Source organism: Haemorhous mexicanus, chromosome 2, assembly GCF_027477595.1.
Source record: "Haemorhous mexicanus isolate bHaeMex1 chromosome 2, bHaeMex1.pri, whole genome shotgun sequence".
NCBI lineage: Eukaryota > Metazoa > Chordata > Aves > Passeriformes > Fringillidae > Haemorhous > Haemorhous mexicanus.
The window spans coordinates 29,665,298-29,692,536 of NC_082342.1; the positions used below are offsets into that span (position 1 = coordinate 29,665,298).

The following is a 27,239-nucleotide window of genomic DNA, read 5'->3' on the forward strand; positions in this document are numbered from 1 at the left end:
CTTGTTATGTTGTTCTATCTACCCACATTCTTATTAAATTGGATGTCTTTTGCAGGCACTACTGGAGAAGAAGAATAAAGCCGAGGAGCCAAAGAAGCCTCCCCCTGTCTGTGAAAAAGTAGAAAGCCCCATTCCTAAGCCACCTACTCTAATCCTGGAAAAACCATCAATTGTAAGTGAGCTGGATTTAGCACTTTTTTCCCTGTAGATCCCTGATTGTTTCCTACACAGTTGTTAAAGGAATGCCCAGGGAATGAAAGAAGGGAGCTTTATCATTTTTGTGTGCATCCATGTTAAAAATAGTCATCATTGTTTTATAAGACTCTCTTGGTCTCTATTCTATAAGGATACTGGCAGCCAAAGATTTGAAAATAATTTACAGTATCTGTTGGTCAAATCCTGAAGTAAACTTTATTTTATAAAGACAAAAATTAGTAGACATGTTTTTCCCTTGTTCTTGAGGGACAAAAAGGCATCATCATCATCTTCATCATCATCTTCATCATCATTATTATTATTATCATTATCATTATTATGCAGTAGTTTCCAACCTTCTGATCTGACAACACTATCATAATCCAGTGAGGCAATTAAGTTTAAACTTATTGAAGTCAGAGAGACATTGGCTGCTTAGCACTGAGCATGCACTTCATTAATTTTCTGGGGTGAAGCTCTTGTCATCATGCAGGATGCAGTGTTTGATGAACATGCACTAGTTCACAGATAATGATTCTCCTGCAGAGATTGAAACAGCAGTAATGATGTGTCATGGGGGCTGTGATATGCTGTAGGAAAAAATTACTTTTTAGGGGAGCTGCAACTTCCTTTCCTTTGTTAAAGTAACATACTTAAGAGCTGGTTGCCCCAGTAGATTGTTTTGTCTTCTTACTAACACCATTTTCATGATGTACTAAGAATCAGACAGAATTACCGTTTAAACTTGTGAATTTAAGAGTCACACAACCATGAAAGTGAAGAGAGAAAGTCTTATTAAATCATCCATGCTGCTGTGTTCCTTTCTGCAGTATGATATTCTATGTTTTATGCAGTCTATTTTAAGATGACTGGAACAAGAATTTTTTATCTCCTTGGGAAGAGCTTTCCACAGCTTTACCAACTTCTAAGCATTAGATACCGTATTGCAGTGGTGGGTTTACACTGTTTAGGCCTACCACTTTGGCAGATTTTTAAGTACTTTGAGGTAACATGTAAAGAAATCAGAAAAAAAAATTCTACCACTTGTAGTCATTCTTGAGTGTGTTCACAGATTGTAGTTGGGTGGGTTTTTTTTTAATTCCAGTACAATATAATTCCATCTTCATGAATTTTGTCAACATTTGGTTTATTTTCAAGAATTTTTATGTGTGAACACATAAAAGATGGAGCTCTCCAGTGAAGCTCCATGTGTAAAATCAGGCCACTTGAGCCACTGAGGAGCAGCATTAACATCTTCTGCCTTGCCAAATCCAAGTAAGGTTTCTCCTACCAGGTGGCTCTGAGGAGCACTAAAAACAAGGCTTTCCTGTGTTGTTAATGCTTCTCTTCCTGCCGCACACCCATATGAGTACCAACTGCTAAATGCTTCCCACTGGAACTGAGGATCTTGGAAAGAAACTGTGCCAGGATAAAGTGGAGAGAATGGAGGCACTACTGCAAGCATCCTCAGCTTCTCTCTCCTGGTCATTTCTAATTGACTTGATAGTCACAACAAGCTCACAGAGCGCCTCTGAATTCCTTCATTACTTTATAACTTTCCTCCAGCCTCCTCTAGTTTGCAGCCATCTCCTAGATTCTTCTATATCCTTGATTTTTCTTTTTTTTCTGCATGGCATGATAGGTTTTTCATCTCCTCGCATTCTTTCCTGCTGGTCTGTAGCAGGCAGATGGACAAGCTGATGATTACACTTGCTAAGGCATCATTTGCAGCATTCAAAAGCAGAAGTACAGAAAAATGCTCCTCATAAAAATTCAAACCTAATCTTAGTTAATATCACACCAAGCAGTTTGGCTTACCAGTATGTGTGCCATCACCATCTCCAAAACTGTCCTGAAGGGATTTCACACTGTAGCCAGGTGATGTGCTAGAGTTTAGCTCTCTAGGACTGGAAATTCATTCCTTCTTTCCAGAGAAGAAGAACATACCAAATCACAAGTCCTCTCACTAGTTCTGCTTTCTTCCTCCCGGGTGGAGTGCTGGTGTGGAAAGGCAGGAATGCTTCCTTTTGCATTTGGAAAACTTAATCTTCAACACCTAAGAAAAAACAGATAACTAAGATTCAAGCCCACACAACTTCTCTCATCCCACACTCTTCTCTGTTTTTCCACCACTTCTTAAATACCACATGTCAATGCAGACCTCATAGGTTCTTTATTAAAAAAAAAACATGCTTCCAATTTTAAGATTTATTTTTATTTTTCCCAGGCGCCCAATGAACTTTTTCCTTTTCCTACTGTCAATTCCACTAGAAAACCCCTCACCTAGAAAAAGTGGTGCCATCTGTGCTTTGTCTACTTCCTCTATTTAAAATAAGCCCCCTTTTTTTACCTTCTTGTGGTCATGTTCCTTTTCCCACCATGCTCCATCATTCTTTCAGATTGGTATCAATCACACAACGCTAGGCCAGGAAAGCTCTCAAAGAGACAAATCACAATGGACGGTGGTTAATTTTGCTTCCAGACTATCACTTTCTGAGTTACTCTGATAAGTATCGCCACTGGAATAAGTATCAAAAGAAAAATTGTAAATGTTCCCTTTTAATTTAAACCCCTTTTTTATGGTTATCAGCTCTTTTGGACATGTTCTGTCCTCTTAGTGTCTTGACTTGTTAAAGTAAGGTAGCTGATGCTTTTTTTGCAAACTTAGATTCAGTCAAGCTACAAATAGTACTTAAAATGCACACAGTAATTTTCTCCATCAACATCTCCTTATCATTAGGTTCTCATCTCTAAAGACCCTCTACAATTTCAAATAGAATCTAATTATACAATCTTTCTTCTCCATCCCTTGTAAAACATGAAAGTACATGTTATTCTGACTCACCTTCCTTTCCCTGGAAATTAGAAGAATGGTGTTCAGAAACAACCAAGAAAAGACAGGATATGAGTTAGACTGTTAAACAGTTAGACAGATAATCTACAGAAATCCTAGTCTACAAAGAAATAGCTGATTATTGTGTGGATATTTGTTATGTTTTGGCAGGAGGAAGAGGAAATAGACCTGGCAGTGATCTGTCTGCAGAAGTTGCTCCGAGGCAGGGCTCTTCAGAACATGGTATTCTGCCTCTTTGTTTATGTCAGTCTTCAGAATGATGGTGGGAATGACTGGTTGCAAAGGGTGTTTGCAATCTTTCTTCCACAGCACTAATCAGGTGTAGTGAGGCTCTTCACAGCAGAATAATTCAAATGGCAAAATAGACTGGATCTGGACCATGAGTACATTCTGCCATGATTATATCAAGGTCCCAGGCACAAGAAACCTCCCACATCCCAGCAGGGCAGCTTGTATTTCATACCATCTTTCTGGTTTCCATTGGTGGTGAGGTGGACCCCAGATGAGGAGTAACTGAAGCCTACCACCATGGTGTGCAGGACCCATCATTCTGCTTTCAGGGGAACAGAAGGGGGCCTACTAAAAATTAATTCAGTAGCCATGCCTGGCGGGCTTTATATTAAGCAAGTCTGTCACTTGTGACCAGACCAGTCCTGAATGTTTGTTTTTGTGTCCCCAAAAAGTACAATTGATACTCTCTCTTACAGTAACTATTTAATGTTTTTAAGTGTTCCCATGCAGGACCCTGAGCTTTAGCAAACAATACAATATTGTGGAAGTGGCTTGAGGTGGAATACAGAGTTCCCAAGTGTTCTCCAGTTGCGTGATGATCTGTGAGAAGGATGGTTGAGGCCACTGAAGGATTGTTGACTTTCAGAGCATGAAATGTCCCACCATTTTAGGAATCTTCTTCCAGCTACTGCTGGATCAGAAATACATTACTGAGTTGGAGAATGACCAAGCAGGGTTGAGCGATCTTTTGTTGCTCTTGGAAATCCTGTTGGAAGAGAGTGGGATTGAGAGTAAAACAGTGTCAGAGTGGGCTGGGCCACATAACCCCATAACAGGGATGGCAGCAGTTTCTGCAACCTCCCCACCAATTTATGGCTTTGGGCTGTTGCTGGGCTCCCTCAAAATGAAGGTCAGAGGACATGAGATGCTGAAACACTGTGAAGCTTTGACATTGAGGCTGATATAATAGGGTATGCAGAAGACTATTAACCTTTTGACATAGGTGGTATTGTCCCACATTCCAATAGTTTGAGTTTGGGTAAAGCCAAACAGAATAATAATAATAATAAAAAATTTTTAAAAAAAGTAGCAGCTTTACCTGACAGCTGTAGTGTTTGCCTAAATGCAACCACAAATTTGTTACAAGAGAACTAGGTCTTGGTAACAGCTGACCTTGTAACTTTGAGGAGAAGGATTTGTGTTCCTGGCAAAAACGTGTTGCTCTATATTCTCCATTTAATATGCTCAGTCGTTCACCTTTATTTTAAAGATATTTGAAGGGAAGGAGAGGCACCTGGATCTGATCCAAGAGCTGCGCACCACTCACGCGCTCCAGGAGGATGGACAGCTGCTCTTGAAGGCACAGAAGCAAATGACACTGTCTTTGCAGCGACAGCGTGACTCACAGATGAAGCAGGTTTGCTTGCATAGATGGGAAGGTTGATTCACAGCTCTGTCCTGACCAGACACTCTGTGCTTACAGTACCACAACACTTTCACATTTAATTTTTTGTGTTTTCTATTATCCACAGCACAGAAGGCATCCCAATAGCAATAAAGCTCTCCTAGCACAGGCCAAGCACTGAATGCCTGAGGGGCTAAAATTGCTTTCTCACTGCTCTGGAGGCTCTGGGGAATCTCAGAAACAGACTGAGGCACCCTGACCGCAGCTGCTATGCAGCCTGTGTTTGCTTTGTTTGCAGACAGAGTGCTTATTTATATGTACAGGGCTTTGAACAAACATCAGTATCAGACAACCCTCAGTTTTCCCACATTTCGCTCCATTTGACGGGTACTATGACCTGGTATCACAATAAGTGCTTGTCACTCACATCTGTTGGATGTTTTCCTGAGTGTTTGTTACTGCTCTGTCATTTTTCTGTCCCTTTTCTAGCTTGGCACCCTCTCAGGCTCTTCCTCACGCATAAAGCCTCACAAAGGCAGCCAAAACCAACTTATTTTTTAAATCCTGCTGGGCTCAAGACTTCTAGAACCTTAGCAATGGTGACTAAGGTCACCATTGAGGTACCTGCCACTGTATGCAGAGCAAAGAAATTTTGGGCTCCATTCCCTGCCAAGGATCTAGTGACCGCCAGGAATGCAAATTCCCATCCTGTTTCCTTACAGTGCCACAACCTTCCAGAGGAAAGTGAAAGAAATGGCAGATGCTGGTCAGGAGTGGATCATAAAGAAATTTTGTCCAAAGTTCACTACAATTCAGAGAATGCAGTATCTATCACATTCCTGCAAGTTTTCTTGTAATTTTTACTACTCTGCTGTTTTTTCAATGACCAGCTGTGAGGCAATTTGGTAGCTTCCATTTTACAATAACAGCATCCACTGGCAAGTTGACCTGGTGGAGATGAAGCCTGACCACTGTTTTCTCCTGGTAGGGCAACAACAAAATTTCCCCTTAGATCCCAGTAAAAACTGAACCAAGTGATTGAGTTTTATCATTTAGCATTTCCAGATACTCCCTCGTGAACAGGAAACTCAGGTGTGGAATGCAGGAATACAGAATATTTCTGCTGAGGAATTAAGAGAAAAATAAAAGCCTTAGGCATTAGAAATTTGCAGTGCTCCATTTCTTCTGGAAGCCCAAGTGAGAGTGAAGGAGAAGGCAGTTCAAACACCATAATGACATTCTTAGAGAAGGAGAAAGAGCTAATGGTGAAGATCCTGACCTCTGATCTCAGAATTTCCTTTTTGGAGTGCCACTATCCCCCTCTGCTGGTATCGGCCTCCTCTCACTTTTTTTTTAACTGTTTCTGAAGGTTCAGAGTCTGGGGTTCAGATTTTCAAACATTTTGAACTTCAAAACTCTCTGGAATGCGCGTGCAGTATTTTTCTATGTGTGTGGCTATTTCAGAAAGTCACTGATGACTCTCAGTTCTGTAGGGTTTGGTGGTCACAGGTTTTTTCACGTTTTTGACCATTTCAGTGTAAAATAAATGCTTCCTGCCTAAAGAGGATGGAAACTCCACGTAAAACAGTCAGAGATGAGGAGCTGAAAATTTTGGACTCATATATAAAAAAAATCTAACACAAGAGTGTTCCTGAGTTGTCTTCCTCAATTTCACACCAGTTTTATATACAGCATCTGGAGCAATGAAGAGAAGGGAGCACTTCAGTTCCATGTTATCCTTCCCTGTGGGGTGGTGCAGTTACTGCATCACCATCTTCCATCTAAAACACCTGTGGGCTAAGTGCTGTCACTTCTAGATGTGTGCAACATTGACAATCCCACTTCCTTTGAAACACTGCCTGGGCAAATGGCACAGCTGTATAGGAAAGCTCATTTATTATTACTTGTCTGGGATATTTCAGCTCCACTTCAACTTTTATGTTTAGGTCTATTCTGTAATTGCCTGTTTATTTCAACAGAACACAGCATCCCAGCCAGTTCCAGACATTCCCTCCTGCCAAGGCCTGTGGCTTCAGAGTCCATTCCAGAGATAATGAACTCCCCATAGATCTTGTCTCTTTCTGTAGTGCAATCACACATACCCAGCCCATAGAACAGGATGTGCCTGGAACAAGGAGTGAATGGCACAGTAATGCTGAACACCTGGAATCTTGTCTCAACTCTGTCACAGACTTTCTGATTTTCCATTACCCGGAATTTTGAGGTCTCATTTGCACTTCTGCAAACTTCATATAATTACTGTCAATTTGAATTTGTCAGCAGTTAGTAACTTGTACAGTTTTAGGTTCAATGCCTGAAGCTGCAGGTATTCATGGTTACACTGTGCAGAAACCAGTCAGGGCATGTAACACATGAAGAGTGCCAAACTCCTGGGACTGTCCCATGGCTGGTCTGAGTGGATGCTGCAGAACTGTCTCACATGCCTGTGGTAGTCCTGGGACTTTGTACAACATTCCTCGGGTTTGTAACACAATTCTTTGCATTTTTCTTTTGAAAGCTGTCAGCACTGGAAAGAGACTTGGCCACGGTAGAAGGAAGGGCACTGGCGAACATGCTTGATTTTCTGTCCAAAGAGCTGGTGAGACTGCAAGAGGAACAGAAGATCCATGCTTTGCTCATGCTGGCTGAGAGGCAGAGGAGGATGCGGGAAGCCGAGGAGAGCGGACGGCGGCAGCTGGAGGAGAGCCGGCGGCACGAGGAAGATGAGCTTTTCAGACAGGCAAGAGAGGGACACTGCTGGGACTGTAGGCAGTTTGTAGGAGCTGCCTCCTTGTGGGAAGGTCCAGATGGATGGGAGCTGCTTCAGTGCTGATTTTGGTGATGGCTAGTTCTAAAATTGAGGGGGAAAGCTTGGTGAGAGAGGGTGATTCCTTCCTGAGAGAGTCATGCCCATTAAACTAAGGATGATCTGAATACCCTACAGGCACTCCTGTTAGGCCTGTCATGAATGGGTGTAGGTTTCTAAATTTCTCCAGTAAACACCTATGGAGAACAGATGTACCTAGATCATCTCTAGGGATAGTGTTTTGTCAGCACTTGTTCTGCCCAGCAGAACTGGTATGTGCTTTTCCAGGAAGAATGCCTTTTAGCAAGGGTTTGGAAAGATTTTACCTCTCCCTCCCCTGGCCCAAGTGGACTGCAAATAACAAGAGGTACAACACTTATTTTGAAGTAACAACAATAGATAAAATAACCTTGAAATCAAGCAAAAAAAAACCTGAATTCCCATATTCCATAACTATTCTATAGTCCTGTTCCTATTTCCTAGCTCTTGACTGCATGAAGCATATTTCTCCCCGTTGAAAGACATGAGTGGGAGTCTAATTGACTAAAACAATAATTTTCAAACCTTGTGGGAGGTGGTTAATACCAAAAGGGTCTGGCATCCTGTTTATTTTTTTTTAATTTTAGCTTCTCATCTTTTATGTATTTCTGAGTGGTAAGCAGGTAAGGCCAAGGTGCCATAAGCTTATGCCCTGCAGATTAGCAGATGGAAAACACCCATTTCTAGAATCTCAGTTCTACAACCATTATAAAGAAACCATTAATTTTATCTTGGTTTTTGACTGACTTGATGGAAGTTTCTCCTTCAGGGTTTGCTTGAATGACTGCTAATTTATTTACTGAAGTCAATATCCATGATTATTACTTGGCAATTGTTGCTCAGGGGACCGTGAGAACTGAGGGAGCAACTGCCATTGCATTCACAGGACTAACCTGCTGCACCAGAATTGGATCTGTGAATTGGTTTTCTTTGACCTGCGCTTGTTCAATCAGTTCTCAGAAAGAATTACTATAAAATAATTTTTTACAGAAGGCATCTCTGAAAATAAATCTCAGGTTGGGCCTGCCTGAAACAAAGAGTCTTGTGAAAATCTGTTGTTCACGCTTCTCTGGAAATCTTCCACTATATTCCTGGCACAGCAATAGGCAGAGGAACAATATCTTGGTGTTTTGTTCTAGGTGGTGGATGTTCAGGACAGAACTATTGACACCTACTTGGAAGATGTTATCCTGAGTAGCATGGAGAGGACAGCTGAAGAGCAAGCCAGGGAAGAGATTCAGAAAAGGGCTGTAGAAATCAATGACATTGCTTACGAAATGGAGAGTCGGTAGGCTATTAAATAGCACGTGAGGGGCTGTTCACAGCAGTTTAGAACCTGCCTGACCATGTGCATCTGTGGCTGTGTGCATCATCCAAGCCATGGGAAGGGTAGAGCACTGCTGCTCGTGGTCGCTTCATTAGTGTGGCTGCTGTATGGGAACCACGCTGCTCCTACCTGCTACACACATATAAATCCATCAGAGCCTTATTTCCCTACAGTGTGTGCCAGGTTCCCTTTGCAAATCACTTGTGTGATCTGTGAATCACCCTTTTCAGATTTCTCCACACCAGTGTGAGGCTGTGACTGAGCTTTAAGTGAATCTGGGAACTGCCTAAAGCAATACCCATTCATACCGATCTTTTCATTTATTTACACTACTACAGAAAATCCATTTGAAAGAGATCCTAAAAGATACAGCTATACACAGCGTTTCATTCTGGGGTGGCTGTTCTTTAAGGAACTGCCAATTTCCATGGAGGTCACTCATATTGATGGCTGCCTGACAAGGCACTTTGAGTAAAGTAAGTTGTTGAGAACACCCCAGTCTGTGTTTGGCTGGGACATCAGCAGTGAATACTTCTTAGGACCTGCCAAACCCCCGGTTCAGTTTCTATGCTCTTTTTTTGGTATTGAGCCATAAAAATCCCAATGACACAGTGACTCTCCTATGGCAGAGCAGCTGTGTATTTTGTATCTAGATGAATACAAGCAGAACGTTGGAATCCTTGGGGGAATGAAGCATAGATAATGCATGCAGCCCCTGAGCCAACTGGGAACCCACCAAACACTGGCATGGAAAAGGGCACGGGGGCCAGCCAAGTGCACAGTCACAAACGGGAAGAATTTAGCAAACTCAGCAATGGACCAAAGACTAAATTGACAAAGACACAAAACCTCAGCGATATCTGTGCCTAACTTGGTTTGTCATTAAAGAGAACTGAGCTTCTCAGTACCTTTGAGGATAAGGAATGTAAGGTGATCCTGCTTTCCAGTGTGCTGTTGTACACACTGGCAGTGCAAAGGGGAGCAGTCGCACTGTCACCTCTTTGTAGGATAAAGAGAGACCCAGCTGACAACTGCTGCCATGACAATACATTCCCTTGGAAAGAGTGAGGATATTTACATGGGAGACCTGTTTTTGCAGAGGTGGTCTGGAGAGAAAATTAAAATAGTAATACCACTGTGCATTTGTCCTGTAGTCGAACTCGCCTGCAGTCAGAAGAGATTGTAGCAGAGCTGGTTTATAATTTCCTGATCCCAGAAGCTGAGAAAAACTTTATGAGAGAAAGAGGTAAGGAGTCCAGTAACTTAATTTTCTTTGTGAACTGGTTCCCTCTCCTTATTCTAGCTCCCTGAAAGGAATGATGGAGCCAAGAGTTGTCTCAGTTCCCTGAGATTCCTTTTTGGCACTCTGCAGGTTGAAAGTTAAGCTCTTTCCCCCTTTTTTCCCCAGTTTCTCATGAGCTTCAGTCTTTTTAAATGGTGACTGAAATTCAGACCTGCTGTAAGATCTGACCTGTGCTTTTGCCAAGAAAGTTTGGATCAAATAATCCTTGAGGTGCCTTCCAACCTGGCTTGCTATGATAAATTTGGTTTATCTGCAACAATAAAACTGCCTGCAAAGAAGCAGCCCATTGCACATTCAGAAACAAACTGGTAAAAATCTTTAAGTAGCACAGCTGTGAATTGTGTTGTTATATGGCAATTTCTAGAACTGCAGAAGACTTTAACAAGCAAATTACTGAAATAAATGTCATGTATAGGAGGAAGGTTTTACACTTTCCTCTGCTTCCCTCTCCTCCCCAGTGGGCTGAGAGCAAGAGGTAGAGATAAAGTTCTAAGGTTGACTGTAGTGGCATCATGTTGTAAGGAGATAACCTTGCAGTTGTAAAGGATGTTTCTGTTTTACAAAAATGGAATAGCATCTGTCAAAATACAGAGGGAAATAATGTGTATTACATTAAGTAATGTCATGAGTAAATGGCTGTTCCTAACTGGGATGTTTCCACTGACCAACACAGGTGGTGAATATGACCTAAGCAAAGCAACTGCATCACAATAGAGCTTGAAGGGGTCCTTGCTGCACTGCACTTCTCTGCCTTGAGAACAAAGGCAGTTAGTTCAGTGCCTCTTGTATTGCTTTGTGAATGAGAACACAAGCCCTGAGTATGCATTTTGTGGTCTCTGAATTGTGCAAACTTTCTTCTTCCTGGCTTGTGTATTGCCACAAGAACAGGAGCTGTTCTGCAGCTGGCATTTCTGCACAAGCTTAAATCAGCTCCCTTCACTCCAGCACTGCTTCTGCCAGCCTTCCAGAGCAGGTGATGTAATGGTAGTCAGTGAAGCCTGCAGCTCAGGCACTAACACACAGGTTAGCCTGTCTCAGAAAGAAAAGCAGAAAGAAGATCTAGAAACGGCTTAGGATTCTGGACATAGTGAGGACATATATCAAGGCTCAAGACATATACTGGGCTTAAATGCAACAGTAGCTAATGAACAAAGCACCTCAGATGCACTCTAAAACAACAGAAGAAAAAAATCTTCAGAATCTGTGATAGCTACAGTGAGTTTGCCTGGAAAGCAGAGCTAGATCCATTTAAAAATTAAAGTGGATGCTGGTGGAATAGAGCAGCAGGCAATTAAGTAAGAGAGCTCCTTCTAATGTGATCAGGAGAAATTTGTCACAATATTCTTGTGACAGCAGAAATCAAATGTCAGGGAGAGACCTGGCTCATACCCTCTTCTGCTATTGCTGCATGGGGTGGAGGGGGCTCCATTCACTTAAGACAGTTGAATTCTACCTGATGTACACTCTGATGAACACACCCTGCTGTAACCCTCCTGCAGAGTGATACTTTCAGGGAAGCAGAATCATTAACTATTCCATGGAAATCCAAAGGAAATAGTATCAAAGAATGGCATTAGATCTCATAAACACATTAGTGTATTGCATTTCTGTGGTGGCTTCTAAAGCCTTCCTTACAGTGAGCCAAATTTTTCATTATGAAACTGTTTTAGCAACCTGGCCATGCTTGAGCATTCACCTTCCTTGAAACTATCAGGAAGTGATCTAAGAGCACAAGTTATCTGACCTGTCAAAGGAGCAAATCCATTTGTAGAACAAAGATTTGAGGGCTGCAGGTTCAGTTTTTGCCTACACTTTAGCTTCCCCTTAAACACCTGTTTTGCCATTACCTAGTTTGGGATTTTTTTACCTCCTCATTTTGTTGCATTTTGATGCATAAAAGCAGGGATTATCCAATGCTGGCTCACCCTGAAAAACCTCTGCACCTCGATTCTGAACCCTGCCTCAGTGGAAGTAGAAATCACTGTGCTGATAAGAAAAACCTCGCTTGGAAAAGGACAGCCACCCACCAATTTCAGCATGCTGTCCTTTAGATGGAATTCAGTGTGGATGGAGAAAGGGACTGCAGCAATTCCAGGGGAGTGTTCCCAGTATAGTTGATGCAGTTGATGCAAACATGATTGAAGCCAAAATGCCTTGGGTAGAGAAACCTCTCCTGGGAATGAGGGCTGGCTGGTGAAGGTCAGCTTTTCAAATGCAGTGAGATCCAGTTGCATTCATTGTTGACAAAGTGGACCTGGGAGATGGATAAACATAAACAGGGTAGGTTGGTAACGCTGAGTGACTGAGACAGGGACAGCAGAACTGTGTGCCAGCATCCAGGACACCAGTGCTTCAGATTCACAGTCTAAGTGCAGCTCAGCCTTGGAACAGGCCAAAGTAAGTCTTTCACTTCTGTAGGGAAGTGACAGGACAAAGGACAGCCATCCCTTGTTCCTGCATCATCCTCACACCCTCTGTAAGGCGCACAGTACTTCAGTCCCTGTGACTGAAATAGAGAGGGAAAGGGCCAACAAAGAATAGTGAAGAGCAATAAGGAGAGTTGTAGGGTGAACACTTAGGTTTGGCTAATTATTTCCCAGGAGGTGGGTTGGAAATACATACAAATGACTTCGGATGAAAGGAGGCAATCCTGCTGAGGAGAGGTGATAAGGTAGGCAGGTGACTTCATGTGTCAGCTGTGGCTCCGAGTCTTACTTTGAACTCGGTAAGAGTTTCTCAGTGCAGGTCATACCCTGGCACAGGAGATGGCAGATTTCAGCTGGATTCTTCCAGACGCTTGCTGCAATTAACAGACACTGAAAGAGAAGTTATTTTAAAGCCTGATAATATGTCCTGGCCAGTTGTTCCCAAAGCTGGAAAGGAGAACACTTAGGCTGTGCTTCCCACTGTGGGGGCCAGTCCTCCAAGTGAAATGCAAAGTTGGTTGCTGCTATTAGGTGGCAGTAGAACGCTTTCAGCCAAAGTTGGAAGGGCATGATTTTTTCCCTGAGACAGACTTTTCCACAGCTGCAGGATTGCTAAAAGCTACTCCTCCCTTCTCCCCTACAGAGAACACTTTGCTGTACATTTCCAAGTAAAAGCCTTACCTCTTTTTATGCACAGTGAGGCAGTCCCAAAGAAAACACATCTATGCTGCTCATCAGATCATCCACGGGCGCACAGAGAGGGCTCTGGCTAATCTGGCACTGCATCAGGAGACGTCTGCCACCAGGAGAAAGGAGGATTTTCCTGCTGGGACAGCCAGCACGGCTCTGAGTGAGACAGCTGCTGGACCAAGTGCAGCTGACAGCACTCCCCCTGCCACAGTTGAACGTGAACTTGGACAAGGCTTCCACAAGGATCCTTAGGCTTCCACAAGGATCCCACAGCTTCCTAGGACAGAAGATGAGTGAGGTGGGTTTCCCTTCCCCTCTATGATTTGAGTTTGGAGCATGCTGAGGGAAAGGGAAGCACATTATTTTTACTTTTTCAGGGCACCCTGAACAGAAAACTCTCTCTCTCTCTCTCCCTTGGGTGTTCCTCCTGCTGCCTGCCAGCAGTGTTGTCCTGAAATCATTCTGTATACATTTTGGTGTGGCAGCTCCCTCCACTCCTTCCCCAACTTGCTTTGGATTTCATTAGCTAATTTTTCTGTTCTGATTATTTAGAGAAGCTTGAGTGTGAAAGCAGCGTTAGCATTCCTTCTTTGTTTTCCTGGCACAGACCAATAAAAATCTGCACCTGGGCTTTTGGTGGTATTTCCTTGCTTCAATAACATTAAATGAAAAATACTGCATAAGTGGGAAATTTTGAGTTGAGACCATCCACAGACAAGCCTGTCCCACTGATTTCCTTAGTGGTTTAAGGCCCAGGGGCTTCCTGCATTAGCACTGCTATTAATAAAGCACAGGAGCTGAAAAAAACCAGCCAGATTTTGCATCATCTTTTCACATCATTAGTCCTCGAAGAAAGAGAAGGTGCCCCTGACCTCAGCAGGGTGGTTTCTGACAAGCAGGCAGTGTCTGGCACAAACCTAGGTGATAGCAGGATGACACGGGCGTGGCGGGGCCGATGCATTTTCCAGAAGTGTTCCTCTTCGGGCTGACTGCTTCTTGCTTTATCACTGCAAAGAGCAGTTCTGGAAAGAATCTGATTTTGCTTGGAACAGTGTTAGTCCCTCTGGCTCTCCAGCTCCGAGGGCTGCACAGAAAGGATGCTAGCTTTGCCGTGTGCTGGCTTTGCCGTGTTTGCAGGCACGGGGGTGCTCCAGCTCCAGATGTCGGGAAGCAGCGGGCTCGAACAGGCGCAGTGCATCTGTCACAGAGCTCAAGGCTTACTCAGTTCTCCAGCACTCACGTGTCAGAATTCCCGAGGGCTGTGGCCTTAGCGCATCAAGGGTCATTTACAGCGAGCACCGCATTTTGGAGGGGCGGCCACAGCCACAGCACCACACCCAAAATGCTCATTCACTGATGGCTGCAGTTTACATAGCCAACAGCAGTACTGGCCCTGTGCCACTGTGGTAACAGGCTGATCTCTCCCCACTGCCATCATTTCTCCCTGTGGATCACCTTTTCCTTGTGCTGGGTCTGTAAAGCTCAGGTGTGGGTTGGCTAATCCCAGCCATAGTGCCTCTCTTACATAACACAAACCAGCAGCTGGTCAAAAATGATGCTCATTAATGCATCCCTGTAAAAATTCTGCATTGGGTCTTTGTTTTGTGGGATAGGCTGGGGCAGGGTACAGGAAAAGGAATTTACAGGGAGGGAAGAGGGAGGAGAAAGGAGTCTGGATACCTCTGTATTCTACTTGGGAGTAAATAACAGCTGGAGAGAGGAAAAAGAGCTGTACCAAACCACTGCTGGTCTCCAGGTCGCTGAACCAAGGGCACCAGGGGACTGCTGGGGTCAGGCAGCCTCTGTAAACGCTGCAACATCTGGAAGGAGTCAGAGAGGGGTGACCAGTTTTGGTTAGGACTCTGTGAGGATGGTCCCATCAGGGACTGGGGATTTGGAGCAATTCTCATGGCATTCGTATCTAGTCAGTGAAAGGGAAGGCTGGAAATACAAAAATACAGAACAAAACACTCTCCACAGTGTGGGAGGAGAAGCTGTGCAGGCATCGGCTCTGTAGCCTCAGGCCACCTTGGACAAATTTAGCCTGGGTAAAAGGAGGGGGGATAACATGAATCACAAGATCCAGTGTAATAGGAGAGACATGGAAAACTTGATGCAGCAGAACAGCGGAACAGGAAGACCCATCCATTGAGGCATTTGCTGTATTTCTGAAGATGGTCTGTCAAAATAAACGTTCTGCATGTGGCTCATTGTACAACTTGATGTGATTTTAGAAAGATAAGTATTCCAACAGGTGTGGGAATGGACAGAGGCTGCAGCACTTTGGTCTTCTGTAGGGACACGGCTCTGCAAGACAGCAAGGGGGCAGGGGACTCCAGATGCTGTGCACAGGCTGAGCTATAAATGTCTCAGCTTCTATTATGATTTAAAGGACACCATCAGGGTAAAGCAGTCTTTTCCACATGACATTGCCTAGCATGTAAACTGAAGGCCACGGCAGGATTCCTGCAGGAAACTCTTCTGTAGAAACTGCTTTCAATTGTCATGTGAGGTTTTTTTCTCAAGCTTTACAGAATGTACTTTGAGAAAGAAAATGAGCACAGTGAGAGGGAATTGGGATCATAAATCAACAGCATAAGAATGCACCATTCCCTCTTCTAGCAGGAGACAGAACAACCCTGGGGAGGAGCCCATACCCGAAACAAACACAGCAGATGCCTCCAGGGCTGCACCAATACAGTGCAAACCCAGGGAAAATTCAGCTTGTCCCTTTTCTTTCACCAGCTGCCCACAAGGAGGGAGCCTGGCTGTGCTGCTCTGCTGGCTCCTGTCTCCTGGCAGGTGGGAGAGACAAGGCTCAGCCAAACAGGCCTCTGGGGTCACTGTGCCCTGAGAATGGTGAAAAATTGGTCTCTGCAGTAAATGAATGAATGCAAATTGTCCCAGGGCTTCCTGGCCGATACGGCTCTGCTGGTGTGGGAGGAGAAAATCCAGTTCAGCAAAAAGGACTTGGGGTCCTTCTTTACTGGAAATGTAGTGTCTGCATTTCTGTCAACAGAAAACCACACCAAACCCACACTCGCCCGTCTCTCCTGCCTCCCTTAAAAGCAGTATGACCGTCACAAAAGGTGCAGCCACAGACCTGGGTGTGGTGCTGTCAAAAGAGTTTCTGCCACTTTCTGAGCACAGCAGTTCCCTCTGCTCCTGGTCTTGCAAGTGTGCAGGATCTGCCTGGTACTTCATTGGGCTCAATTCAGCCCTCACAACATTTGTTTTTTAGGAGAGTGGGATTAACCCTACAAGTGTGGTCCTCACATGCTCAAGGCTTTCAACAAGGCCTAATTGCATTATTGCTGTCTCCTCCATGTCCTGTTTCCCTGCCTTCGCCGAAGTCCTGCTCATGCAACTTTTCCTGCGTTTTAATGATTGGTGAATCAGTATTGTGCTGGCATCCAGCCTCCTCACCACAGTGCCCTCCTGAGTCGGGCCTGGGCTTGGATGGGGAGCTGTTGTTTCCTGTGCCTGCCTTCCACTCCACCAGAGAGGCGGGAATTGGTTTGAACACCTGCCAAAACTGCCAACTCCCCGAGACAGAATGTATACACCTGGATTAGTAAATTCAATTTTCCCGGGACCACCCTGGACCAAGGCTCCCACCTCTCCTCCCAGGCACTGCCTGGAGCAGAACTGGCAAGGAAAGCATCTCAGCAGACACTGCCTGAGACAGAAAACGGCAGCAGGCCGAGGGCAAGGGTGTACGCTGAAACCCGTGGAGCAGGGCAGCTCCAGCTCTCTGCTCTGATCCTATCATTCATTCCTCTCATTCCTCCTTTTCTCCCACACGCTGCATCAACCCCACACAACTTTTCCTCCACTTCTGGCTGGAGTCAAGACCACTTCTCTTGGCCTCCTCCCATGTGCCACATCCCAATCCTTCAAGTAGCACTTGGAAGTGATGTCCTATTGTCCTTTCCTTCCTGCAGGGCTGCTTACCTGTATCCACATGCACTCAGCTCAGCACACCCTCCCCAATGGACCAGAGAGCTGTGGCCGCTCCTGCCAGCACCCACTGTTGCAGTTGCCCACTGCTCTACAGCGGTTTGGACCCCCTGCAGAGCCTGGCCAGATGAGATTTATCCCCTCCCATTCCCCCATGGCAGCCTGCACTCCTGGCTATCCTGGAGCTCCTCAGTCAGTGCGGGGGATGTTGGTCCTTGTCCTCAGGGAGTGGCTGGGGGAGCGTGCGGTGCCCCTGCGGTGCCAACTGCAGTGAGATAAAGGTGGTAGAGACTTGAAAGCTGCATTTGCTGCTCTCTCCATGGGTTGCTGCAGGATTGATCCTAAGAATCTCCCTTTTGTTTGTTACTGAGCCAGTAACAGCCTCTTGCCATCACCCTGTTGGTTCCTTACCTGTTGAATTGAAGCCTCTCTCTGCCTGCCAACATAATTTTTCTGCCTCTGGCCAAATGCAAACCATTTTATCATTGCTGTGTGGGCCCTAAATCTGTTGTCTCCAGCAGAAACAGCTTCCATTGACCAACCTCTTCCTAGGCCTGGTGCTGTGAAACAAAAATCTTAAAAGAGGTGTAAAGGATGAGATGGTCCAAAGGATCCCCAGCTGGGCAGTCCCTTTTCCTAAGACTGCTGACTTATGGCAGTGTTCCAAATAACATCAATGATCTCCTTGAGTAAAAACACTCTCAAACCACCTGGGTTTTTCCAGTTAGCACCATCTTCCTCCTGAGCACTCTGGCCTGGCAAAGGATTTGGTTACAGGAATGAGCTGCAGAAGGGAGGAGGAGGGCACGGCTGCTGTTATGCCAGAGGGAACAATCATAGAATTTTTTAGGATTTAGAGGATCTCTAAAGTCACCAAGTCCAAACATTAATCCAGCACTGCCAGTTCACCACTAAACCATGTCCCCAAGTGCCACATCTTTTAAGTATCTCCAGGGATAGTGGGTGACTTCACCACTTCCCTGGGCATCCTGCTCCAGGGCTTGACAACCCTTTCCATGAAGAATTTTTTTTCCTAATATCCAATGTAAACCTTTCCTGATGGAACTTGAGGCCATTTCCTCCTGTCCTCTCCCTTGTTACCTGGGAGCAGAGACCAAGCCCCACCTGGCTGCAGCCTGCCCTTGGGGAGTGGTGGAGGGTGATAAGGGGATCTGCTGAGAGTGGTGGGAATGCGCTTTGCTTCCTCTCAAGCTCCCGTGCTGCTCCCACCACACACCTGGCCCTGCCTCGCTCCTGCAGCCCCCGTGTCCCTCTGGCAGCACCTGCCACACACCTGTCCCTCTGTCAGCAGCAGGTGTCTGGACCCTGTGACTGCTCAGTGCTTGGAGGTGAGGTAAAGCACAGGGAGGTCAGGACAATGAAGAGTCCTGCTCCAACTCCTGCCTTCCACCAGTTTTTAGAAACTTTGCTTAGGGGAAAAAATAAAAGCCAGCCAAAAAGCACAAACCCTTCAATCTCTCTGCTTAGCAATCCATTTCATTCTCAGTTCCCTGGGCCTGCCACCATACACAGGGCCTGTGGCTCCTCAGCTGGGACGGGTGCTTGTGCTTGGCCAGGCAGCTCTGCCTGGGGACAGGGCTTGTTTGCCCACAGCCAGAGTTTCTCACTCTGCAGCAAGCGATGGGCTCTGCAGTCAGCCCTGGACTGGGGCACACTGCCCCACTGCAGCTCTCGGGGCACAGCACCCCACTCAGAAATGCTCTGCTGCAGCCTCACAAGCTTCCACAAGGGAAGAGGCTGTTTATTCCCCACCTGTCCTGGAGGATGCAGCCTTACCTCTGGAGTTTGTGAGCAGAGGAGTGATGCAGAGAATTCCTGGAAGAGAAGACTTTAACTCCACTGACTGCATGGGACACTACCCAGCTGCATGCAGACTCAGGGAGCAATAGCATACACCAAGAAATATCTGCGCTAGGGCATCAGGAATTAGCTGGGTGTGCAGCAAGATCCAGGGCTGCATTCCTGCACTGGCCAAAGGCAGGTGTTTGCTGTGAAGTCCAGTTCTCCCGTACAGCCCTGAGCACTCACCTGTACTCTCACCTGAGATGAGCTCCAGCAGGAGTTTGTTTTGGGGGTCTGGTCTCTGCTCCAAAGCCCCACACTGTACAACACTCACACCCAGACAGAGCCTGGATTTCCTGCTGTGCCCTGTGGGGCATTGACACCTACACACTTTTCCTTTCCTAGCAGAGCTTAGATTTGGCAGCAGTTAGGTCTTGCAGCCTTTGTGCTCAGCTGGTTTAGCAAGGCCAGTCCATTGCCAGGAATACCACCCTTCAAAACTAGCAAGGGACGACAGGACAAGGGCCCAGCCAAGCCCTTCCCGGAGCCCAGGGAGGGAAGAGAGGTTCCAGGCTGGCTGCTGAGGCTGTGTACCATCTGCTGGGCTCGCCGTCTCCAAGCAACTGGACATGGTGCCTCAGACAAACTGCAGTGCTCTTCTCTCCCCTCTGCAGTTTGTGGCTGCTTCCCTCCTCCTCCTTCTTTGTGGCTCTTCTTCTCACACAGAAAGCCACTTGGACCTTCCCACAAGGAGCCCAAAAGCTGCCACCTTCCAGATAACAAATGGTGCCATAGCCTTGACACTGACTTTTAATTCCAACGCAGATGGCTGGCAGCTCGCTCGATAAAGACAAAGCACATCAGTGGAGCAGGCTCTGGTAGTCCATTCAGCTCGGTGCTGCTTTACCCTTGGATTAGCATTTTAAATCATCCCAAAGCGTTGGGGACCGACAGCTAAGTGGATTTGACCCTGGTTTGCAGATGGGTCTCAAAAAGTGTTTTCCCACAAGAGTGACAGAATGGTATTCCCTGGAAGGTTGTGCAAGGACTGGCTCTTGATACTAAGGTGTTACATCTTTTGCAATGGGAGGGCGAGGTGGATAAACTGGACAGCTGCAGCCTCCATGCAGAAGGATGAGTGCAATCCTCAGGTAAGGAGACAGGCAGCAGCTGCCAGATGCTCTCCAGTGCCTTCACTGACACTGGGGAGAGCACTGGGGAACCACTGGCTGCTTTTGGTACTACAGCTTAAGGAGGGTGTTCAAAACGACTGTGGAGGAGATAAAATTGGAAACATCACAAAGATATGAAGGAATTAAAGATCCCCTTCCAGACAGCTTAGCAAGAAGTTATAAGGTGCTTGAGCTCTGTTCATTTGGCTCTGACATTCAGAAGAGAGACCTGAGACTGCAGCTGAGTTTCCATGCAAAGACAATGCATAGAGGTGAGGGGAAGGTCAGAAGAGGCAGGAGGTCCCAGTGCATGTCCATCCAGAGTAGTGCCCAAGGATGACTGACCACCATCCCAAATCACCAGAGATTGCGATGAGCTCCCACCAGAGGCAAGCCTTAAATAGATAAACTCACCCAGAGAGGTGCTGCAATTTCAGCAGCAATGCGTTTGCACTTGTAAGTGGCCACCGCCAGACTGGCTGAGGAAAGCAGTCCCAGTTGCAGCACAAGTTGGATGCATCCAGAATCCTGGTGACCTTGTGGGACAGAGTAAGTGAAGGGACAGCAGCCTCCACTCAGCATGCTGCTTCTGGGGCAGCCAGGCTGCAGGTGGCTGCCTGGCCCTGTCACCCCGATGCCCCAGAGCCACAGGGCCTGCACAACCCAAACCCTGATCCTGGTCCTGGAGCCGCGGTGTGCCGGCACCCACTCCCAGGGGCACAGCTCCAGCAGCCCGGGGGCCAGAACAGCTCCCAGACACACACTGGGCAATCAGGAGAGGATCAAGAGGACCCTGACTCAGCACTCACGGTATGGACCCAGCAAGGGCCCCTTCCCACCCTGCTCCCGCTTGTACTGGAGGGCCTCTGGAGTAGAGGCTCCGGCCCAGAGCCCAGCAGAGGTTTCAAGGGAACCGCGGCTCGTGGCACACAAACAAAGCAAGAGGAGTCTCTTTGCAATATAAATTTGTTTTTATTGAAGCAGCAGTCACATGACCTCGCATCTAGCCTTTAGGATAGCGACAGAATGGATTCGGCCAGGTCAGCCAGCCCAAAAAAGGATTTTTATTTTTTTTTTCTTTTTTCTTTTTGCGCTAATAGACATGTCATGTTTAATACATACATTATCCAGTACCGGAAACCCAACTCAGAGATAGCTATGTGCTGATTTGCTGGAGGAACGGTCCACTGGACGTGGTCTCGACAAACTTTACAGATCACCACCAAATAACATTACTAATGGGATCCAATGATTTAAAAAAAACAACCCAAACAACCATGAGTGCAGGATTCAAAGCCAGCAGTTTACACAGGTTCTTAAGTTTGTATCTATAGGTGGACGGCAAAGGAAGATTGGTTGGTTTCAATTTGAAATATTTATGTCCCAGGGTTCCTCTCTCCATCAAATCAAACGGTATCATAGACAAGCTGGCATCTCTTTAAAAATAGCATGGAATAACACAGCTCAGTTAAGAAAACATGCTCGTTTCTTGAGGTTTTTCTTTATTATTACAAAGATTCACGTCCACCTATTCTCGCAGAGTGGAAAGAGGCATGAGGGTGAGGAACAAGGGTCAGAGAAGGGAGAGAGGAGGAGGAAGAATAGGGCAATTTTTTGAAATAAAGACCACACACTTGGTATTTTTTTAAATTTCATTTCCAGGCTAACCTACTTTTTATTTAATGCAAATTACAGTACCAGTTAACTATTTCCGAACCGAGTCACACAGAACAAAACGTATTTACAAGGGGAATGGGGCGGGGGAAATAATAAAACATTAAGCATACTTTCCACAAAAAAAGTTTATATTTAAAATGAAAAAAAAAATCAGTCACAGAGGCATTCAAGTAGTAATAATGTTATACAGGTTTTGCTTTTCCTTTAAATCAAGACAGATTTGCACAAGTGTATGCAATAGTTTGTATACAACCCACAGTCCTTAATATATATATATTTAGATTTCTGTTTTTAAGATGGAAGTGGTCACGCTAATTGGTGTGTACAGGCCCAAGTGATCCATCAGCAACACATTAATGAACGCAAATTTTACAGGCAAGCAAATTATATATATATAAATATATTTTATATATATATATTAAAAATAAATTGAGAAAGACCAACACAAGGAAGCTACTTTTCTCGAGCTAACCCCTTAGGTACTGTTTTCCTTTCCTGTCGTTTTGCCATTATTGCAGTGTTGCAAAACGAAGCCAACTATGACCAGAACCGGCCGAGAGCCCCGTGGAAATCAGCTGCCACCCCAGGGGTACCCGCTGGCAGTCTCCGGAAGGCAGAGCCCGGACCGAATACCCTACTGTGCTTTTCCTCATCGGCTTTTCCTTTTGCTCCGCGGTGGCTGAGGTTCCTAGTACAGGAGTACGAGTCTGACAGGCTGCTTGACTTCTGCTTTTCCAAGTACTGAAAACTGGGGGGGAATTTTAGGTTGCAAGTCGCAGGCACCTGCCATTATTTTAGGTAAAGCTTGGCTTCGAAATAAGGGGACAGAGTGTTCAGAGGTCTTCTACCAGTCAATTTTCTTTTGCAGGTAATTTTTTTCTTTTTCCCTAGCAAGGCAGATAAGTTTAATAGTAAAGAACACCAGCGTCTTGATTGAGTGTCCATCAGGGGAGACAGACTGGACCCAGCCCGGCTCAGGGACCCACTACGGCAGGGCTGACGTAGAGGACACATCAAGACCACACTGGGTTAAAAAAGAAGCCCGAAAGAGTGTAAAAGAAGAAAGGGACAGCTCTGAGCAGACTGTCGCCAACAGCTTGGCATCACTGACCTTCGTGTCACCAGAAAGAAAGTGCAGCCTCTGCTTCACTGGAATGAACACGAGATGCTTCGAAATAAAACAGCAACCTTTGGTTTGGTAAAGAGTTACGTGTTTTCCCATTCAAGACAATCTTATGTGGAATACTAACAAGGTAGTAAAACACAAGCAAACTAGTTTTAGAAACAAGGCCTTCGTGCTGGGCACAAGAAATCAAGAGTCATGTTAAACTTATCTCAAGAAAATAAAAGTGACTTCAGGGAAGGATGTGGGGGAAAAATAGGGAGAAGAAAGGGAACAGAAAGTCCTCCCGGCAGAAAAAAACACCGCAGCAGTCTCCTACGGCGATGCCCAAATGCCAAACGCCTCCAAGCGCAGCAACCCTGCAGGATGTGGGGTTTTCCCTCCCTGGGGGACCCTTTCCGCTCGCCGCTGCCCCCGGCACAGCCGCAGCGAGGGTGGGAAGGCCGAGCCTCCTGGAAGCTGCCGCTGCCCAGATGCTCCTGGGTGCAGGGTTGAGGGGAGAGACAAGCAAAATCTAAATGGGCTGCTAGGGCAAGGGTCCGAATGAAACCAGCTGCTGCTAGCGGGAGGAGGAGGGCAGGGTGGGCACCTTAGAGACTCCCAGAACAAAGCCACGGCTCCAATGAAGTCAATGACGGTGGAGATGGTTTCTTTTCGATCCGCTACCGATCAGGGTATCACCGAAACCTTACAGCACTCAAAGAGTTAGAAAGCGGGGTGGGGAGGGGGGAGCAAAGATGCGGGTTTGGGGTGGGAGACATTGTTAATAAAGAAGGAGGAGAAAAAAAATAAAAGGGAAATAAAATTCAAAAAATCATGGAAGCGAAGGCACTCCAAACTATATAGATACACTATACATCGCTAGAGTTATTGTTACAATAATACAGGCCGGTACCTACTGTACAGAGTTAAAACTATATGGCTTTAAAAAGCTCGTCTACATTTTGTCTGATTATTAAACAGAATCACTGCCCTGAACGGTAACTTTTTGCTCATTAATAACAGTTCCTGGGTCCACATATTTACATACAAAACAATAAAACTCAAAATTCAAAAACAACCAAAAATAATAATGTACAAGCTTGAATTTGGTGAGGAGCTTTGTTTTTTGTTGTTATTTTTCTGTCTTTTTTTTTCTTTTTTTTCTTTTTTTCTTATTTACAAAAAAAGGTTGTTCAAAGACCTGGATCTAACTTGTATAAAAGAGTGTGTGATCCTGCTATGATCCTTGAAAACAGAAATAAAACCAGAGGGGCACCCCTGACCCTCCCCCCAGCCTAACACACACACAAGACACACACAGACGCCGGCACAGCCACAAAACCAGAGAGAAACGCTCTGACTCCCCTCCGCCAGTCTTTAACAAAAAAATGAAAAAGAAAAGCCACATGTCCTGGCACAAGCAGCATTTTTTCTTCAATATATTTTTATTACTTTTTTTTTTTTTTTTTTTAAAGAGTCTGTAATTTACTGCCTCCAAATAACAGCGCCTGTGGCCAATGCTTCAGCAGTCTTGTCTACACAGCAGATCCATACCCTGCCACTGTCCTACTTTTTGAGTCTCCTGCATGAATTTGGATCACTGGGTCAACCAAGCCCCTTCACTTACCTTTCAGGACACTGACTAGCCGAGCGCACGCGTTAAGACGCTCTTCAGCCCTTTCTATTAAGTTGCAGGTAGGGATTTGGAAAGCCTTGTTTCTCAACGTGGGTGTGCTTTCCTTTGCAGCCAGCCAGAATGCAAAAAAGCTTTAAAACCTTTCTTTTTTTATGTGTGTGTGTGTGCCCAACAGCAAATTGCCGAGGGGTATAACTTGAGGGTTTTATTGGTTTCATGGTAGGTGGTCACTCACCTCTTCAATCAGCTCCTGCGTCCCCAAACCCACCGCGTGCCAGGCAGGAGGGAGAGGGCAGAGCTTTTATCAGTTCCGGGGCTGCTAAGAGACAGTTTCCAAAAAATCCCACGTCAACAGCATAAAAGGTACAAGAAGAAACACACCGAGCTCGTGACCAAGCCCCTGCCGCCCCTGCGGCGGCCGAGCTTCCAAAGCCGCTACTGCCGGTTCCCCCCGGGCCACACGAGGTTCCGCGTGTTCCCGAAAAGCAACTGCTTGCCTTAGAGATCCGCGGGTCGAGGAACGGCTCGGTAAGCACCAAAGGCGACTACAGTTTCTCTGAAGAAGGATAAGGCTGGAGCGGACACCAACCGCAAGCCTACCACAAGATCAGGTCTCCAAAAGTCTCGATTCCGCGCCGGGGCTGCATCCGGCCGCTCACCTGACCCTTTCGCAAGGAATATTGCTTTGACTTCAGGAAGAGAGACGTGGATGCTCGCACCGCACGCCGTCGCAGGGAGGAAACCTGGACCCTGAACTGATGGACTAGAACAAGCATTCACCTCACGCTTCAGTCAGACCGATTCAAGATCGTCGACAAAATAAAAAAAGCAGTATTGTGTCTATGTATACATGTATATATTTATATAATATATATACACACACACTCATATAGAGCCAGCTTTCCTACAAGTCAGCAGGTACAAATTACCGTCAAGAGCATTCGGATGTGTATTTTAATATTCTACCAATGTAAAAACATAATGGCGACGTGGCAACACGCATCAATAAATAGAGATCAAAAAAAAAAAAAAAAGAAAAAGCAAGAGGTTAAAAAAGATGAAAATTAAATACAGATTCTACCTGTGGATTTAAAATCAGAACTATCGGAGAATGTGGCATCCTGCAAGTTAAAAGTGCAGTTAAAAAAAAAAGTATTACAAAATAAACCAGTAGCCTGTTACAGTTCACATTATAAACCCTGGTGTCCTTTTCCTGTATGCACCTTAGGAAAGGGAAGCCTGTTCAAATCAAGAGCCAAGGAGGGGTGGGGAGAGAAAAAACCCAACCAAACACACTGTCACAGTGGCCACTTCCCAAAAAGTCCCTTAACATCCATCCACCAGCTAGGCCCCTGCCCCTGCCGAGGATTTTGTTCGTCCGCTCTTCTCTGCTGAAGCTGGGAGCCGGCCCAAGACGCGGAAAGCAGGAGCTCCGGCTGGGCAAAGGGGATGCCTCGGCAGAGCTGACCGCTACTGTTCGTGCATGTGTGTGTATTATATTATATATCACCCACTTGGGCAAGACTTTTCCCACATGAAGCTGCAGATTTCCTCATCACTAGCACTGATTTTTAAAATGAAAGGCTTCCGCTAGCGGTTCAAGCCTTAGACACATGGCAAACCCTCCCCCCCACCCCATGGCAACCTATTTTCCTACCACGTCGCCCGCTCCCCGTGCCGAGCCAGGGCAGTTTTTCAGATAACCTGGGATATGGATTTGCTGACAAGAAACGCTGAGCTCTGTTGAATGACCTCTGCTAAGCTCCCGACCAAATTCAAGCTGTGCACTACATCAAAGTCCGAAACTTCACTTAAAAAGAAAATAAAAAAAGAGGGTAAAAAAAAAAAGAACTTCAGCAGAGAATGAGGTTTGGGATTTGTTTGCTTCGTTTTTTTCCTTCTTTCTGTTGTGGGAGGGGGTATGAGGCAAGAGTCCTGGTTCTGAAGTACACAACAGCAAACTTCCAACATGAAGAGATTGTCGAGGGGAGACATTGGTGTGTTGTATTGCTCCGCTTTCCCTCCTCCCCCCACCTAGTCCCCTGCCCCGGACACCCTGCAGAGTGAGAATACAATGAAACTGGTTTGTATTTATAGATATTTTACAAGGTTAAATAAGAACAACAATAATAATAATAAAAAATTGAACACTAAAATGAACAGGTTGGTTGGTTTGTTGTTTTGTTGATTTTTTTTTTCCTCTTTTTAATTTTCTTTCCAAATGTGACCAGTGTTGCTGAGCAAGACTCAAATTACTGGTGATTTTTCCTGTGCAGCTGGCTGCTTGGTACTGGTTCAGGTGGAGTTGGAGGCTGATGCTGTAGCTACACTATTGGTCTGAACTCGTTCTCCTGCGTTAACATCTGCAAACAACAGACAAGAAGGGGAGAGAGAAAAAACAACCAGCATTACCTCCAAAACAGAGACATATTGGAAACAACAGCTATGACATTCTCCCCAAGGGGAAACCCACAACTCCCACCAAGAAGGTGTTTGGTTAGGATGACTGCGCTGACTTCAGGACATGCAGAAGGAACAATCCAATCTGGGGAAAGATGGAAGATGGTCTTTAAGCAGGGCAAAAGCAACCTGGAAGGCTGAGGGCTGCGG

The 27,239-nt window shown here is 45.6% G+C and overlaps 2 protein-coding genes across 3 annotated transcripts in view; one reads left to right on the forward strand and one right to left on the reverse strand.

Annotated features, from left to right (window-relative positions):
* Positions 1-13,906, forward strand: part of CFAP91 (cilia and flagella associated protein 91) — a 30,345-nt gene extending 16,439 nt beyond the window's left edge. Inside the window, exons 11-17 of the mRNA XM_059838084.1 lie at positions 56-172; positions 3,200-3,271; positions 4,551-4,697; positions 7,204-7,425; positions 8,670-8,818; positions 10,012-10,103; positions 13,284-13,906. Coding sequence (XP_059694067.1) covers positions 56-172; positions 3,200-3,271; positions 4,551-4,697; positions 7,204-7,425; positions 8,670-8,818; positions 10,012-10,103; positions 13,284-13,528 — 1,044 coding nt within the window. The 3' untranslated portion in view covers positions 13,529-13,906. The remainder of the gene's footprint in view (positions 1-55; positions 173-3,199; positions 3,272-4,550; positions 4,698-7,203; positions 7,426-8,669; positions 8,819-10,011; positions 10,104-13,283) is intronic.
* Positions 13,907-21,693: 7,787 nt separating this feature from the next.
* Positions 21,694-27,239, reverse strand: part of GSK3B (glycogen synthase kinase 3 beta) — a 148,931-nt gene continuing 143,385 nt past the window's right edge. For both annotated transcript variants that reach the window (XM_059838086.1, XM_059838085.1), the window contains one exon: positions 21,694-26,992. In XM_059838086.1, the coding sequence (XP_059694069.1) occupies positions 26,925-26,992 (68 nt within the window). In that variant the 3' untranslated portion in view covers positions 21,694-26,924. The remainder of the gene's footprint in view (positions 26,993-27,239) is intronic.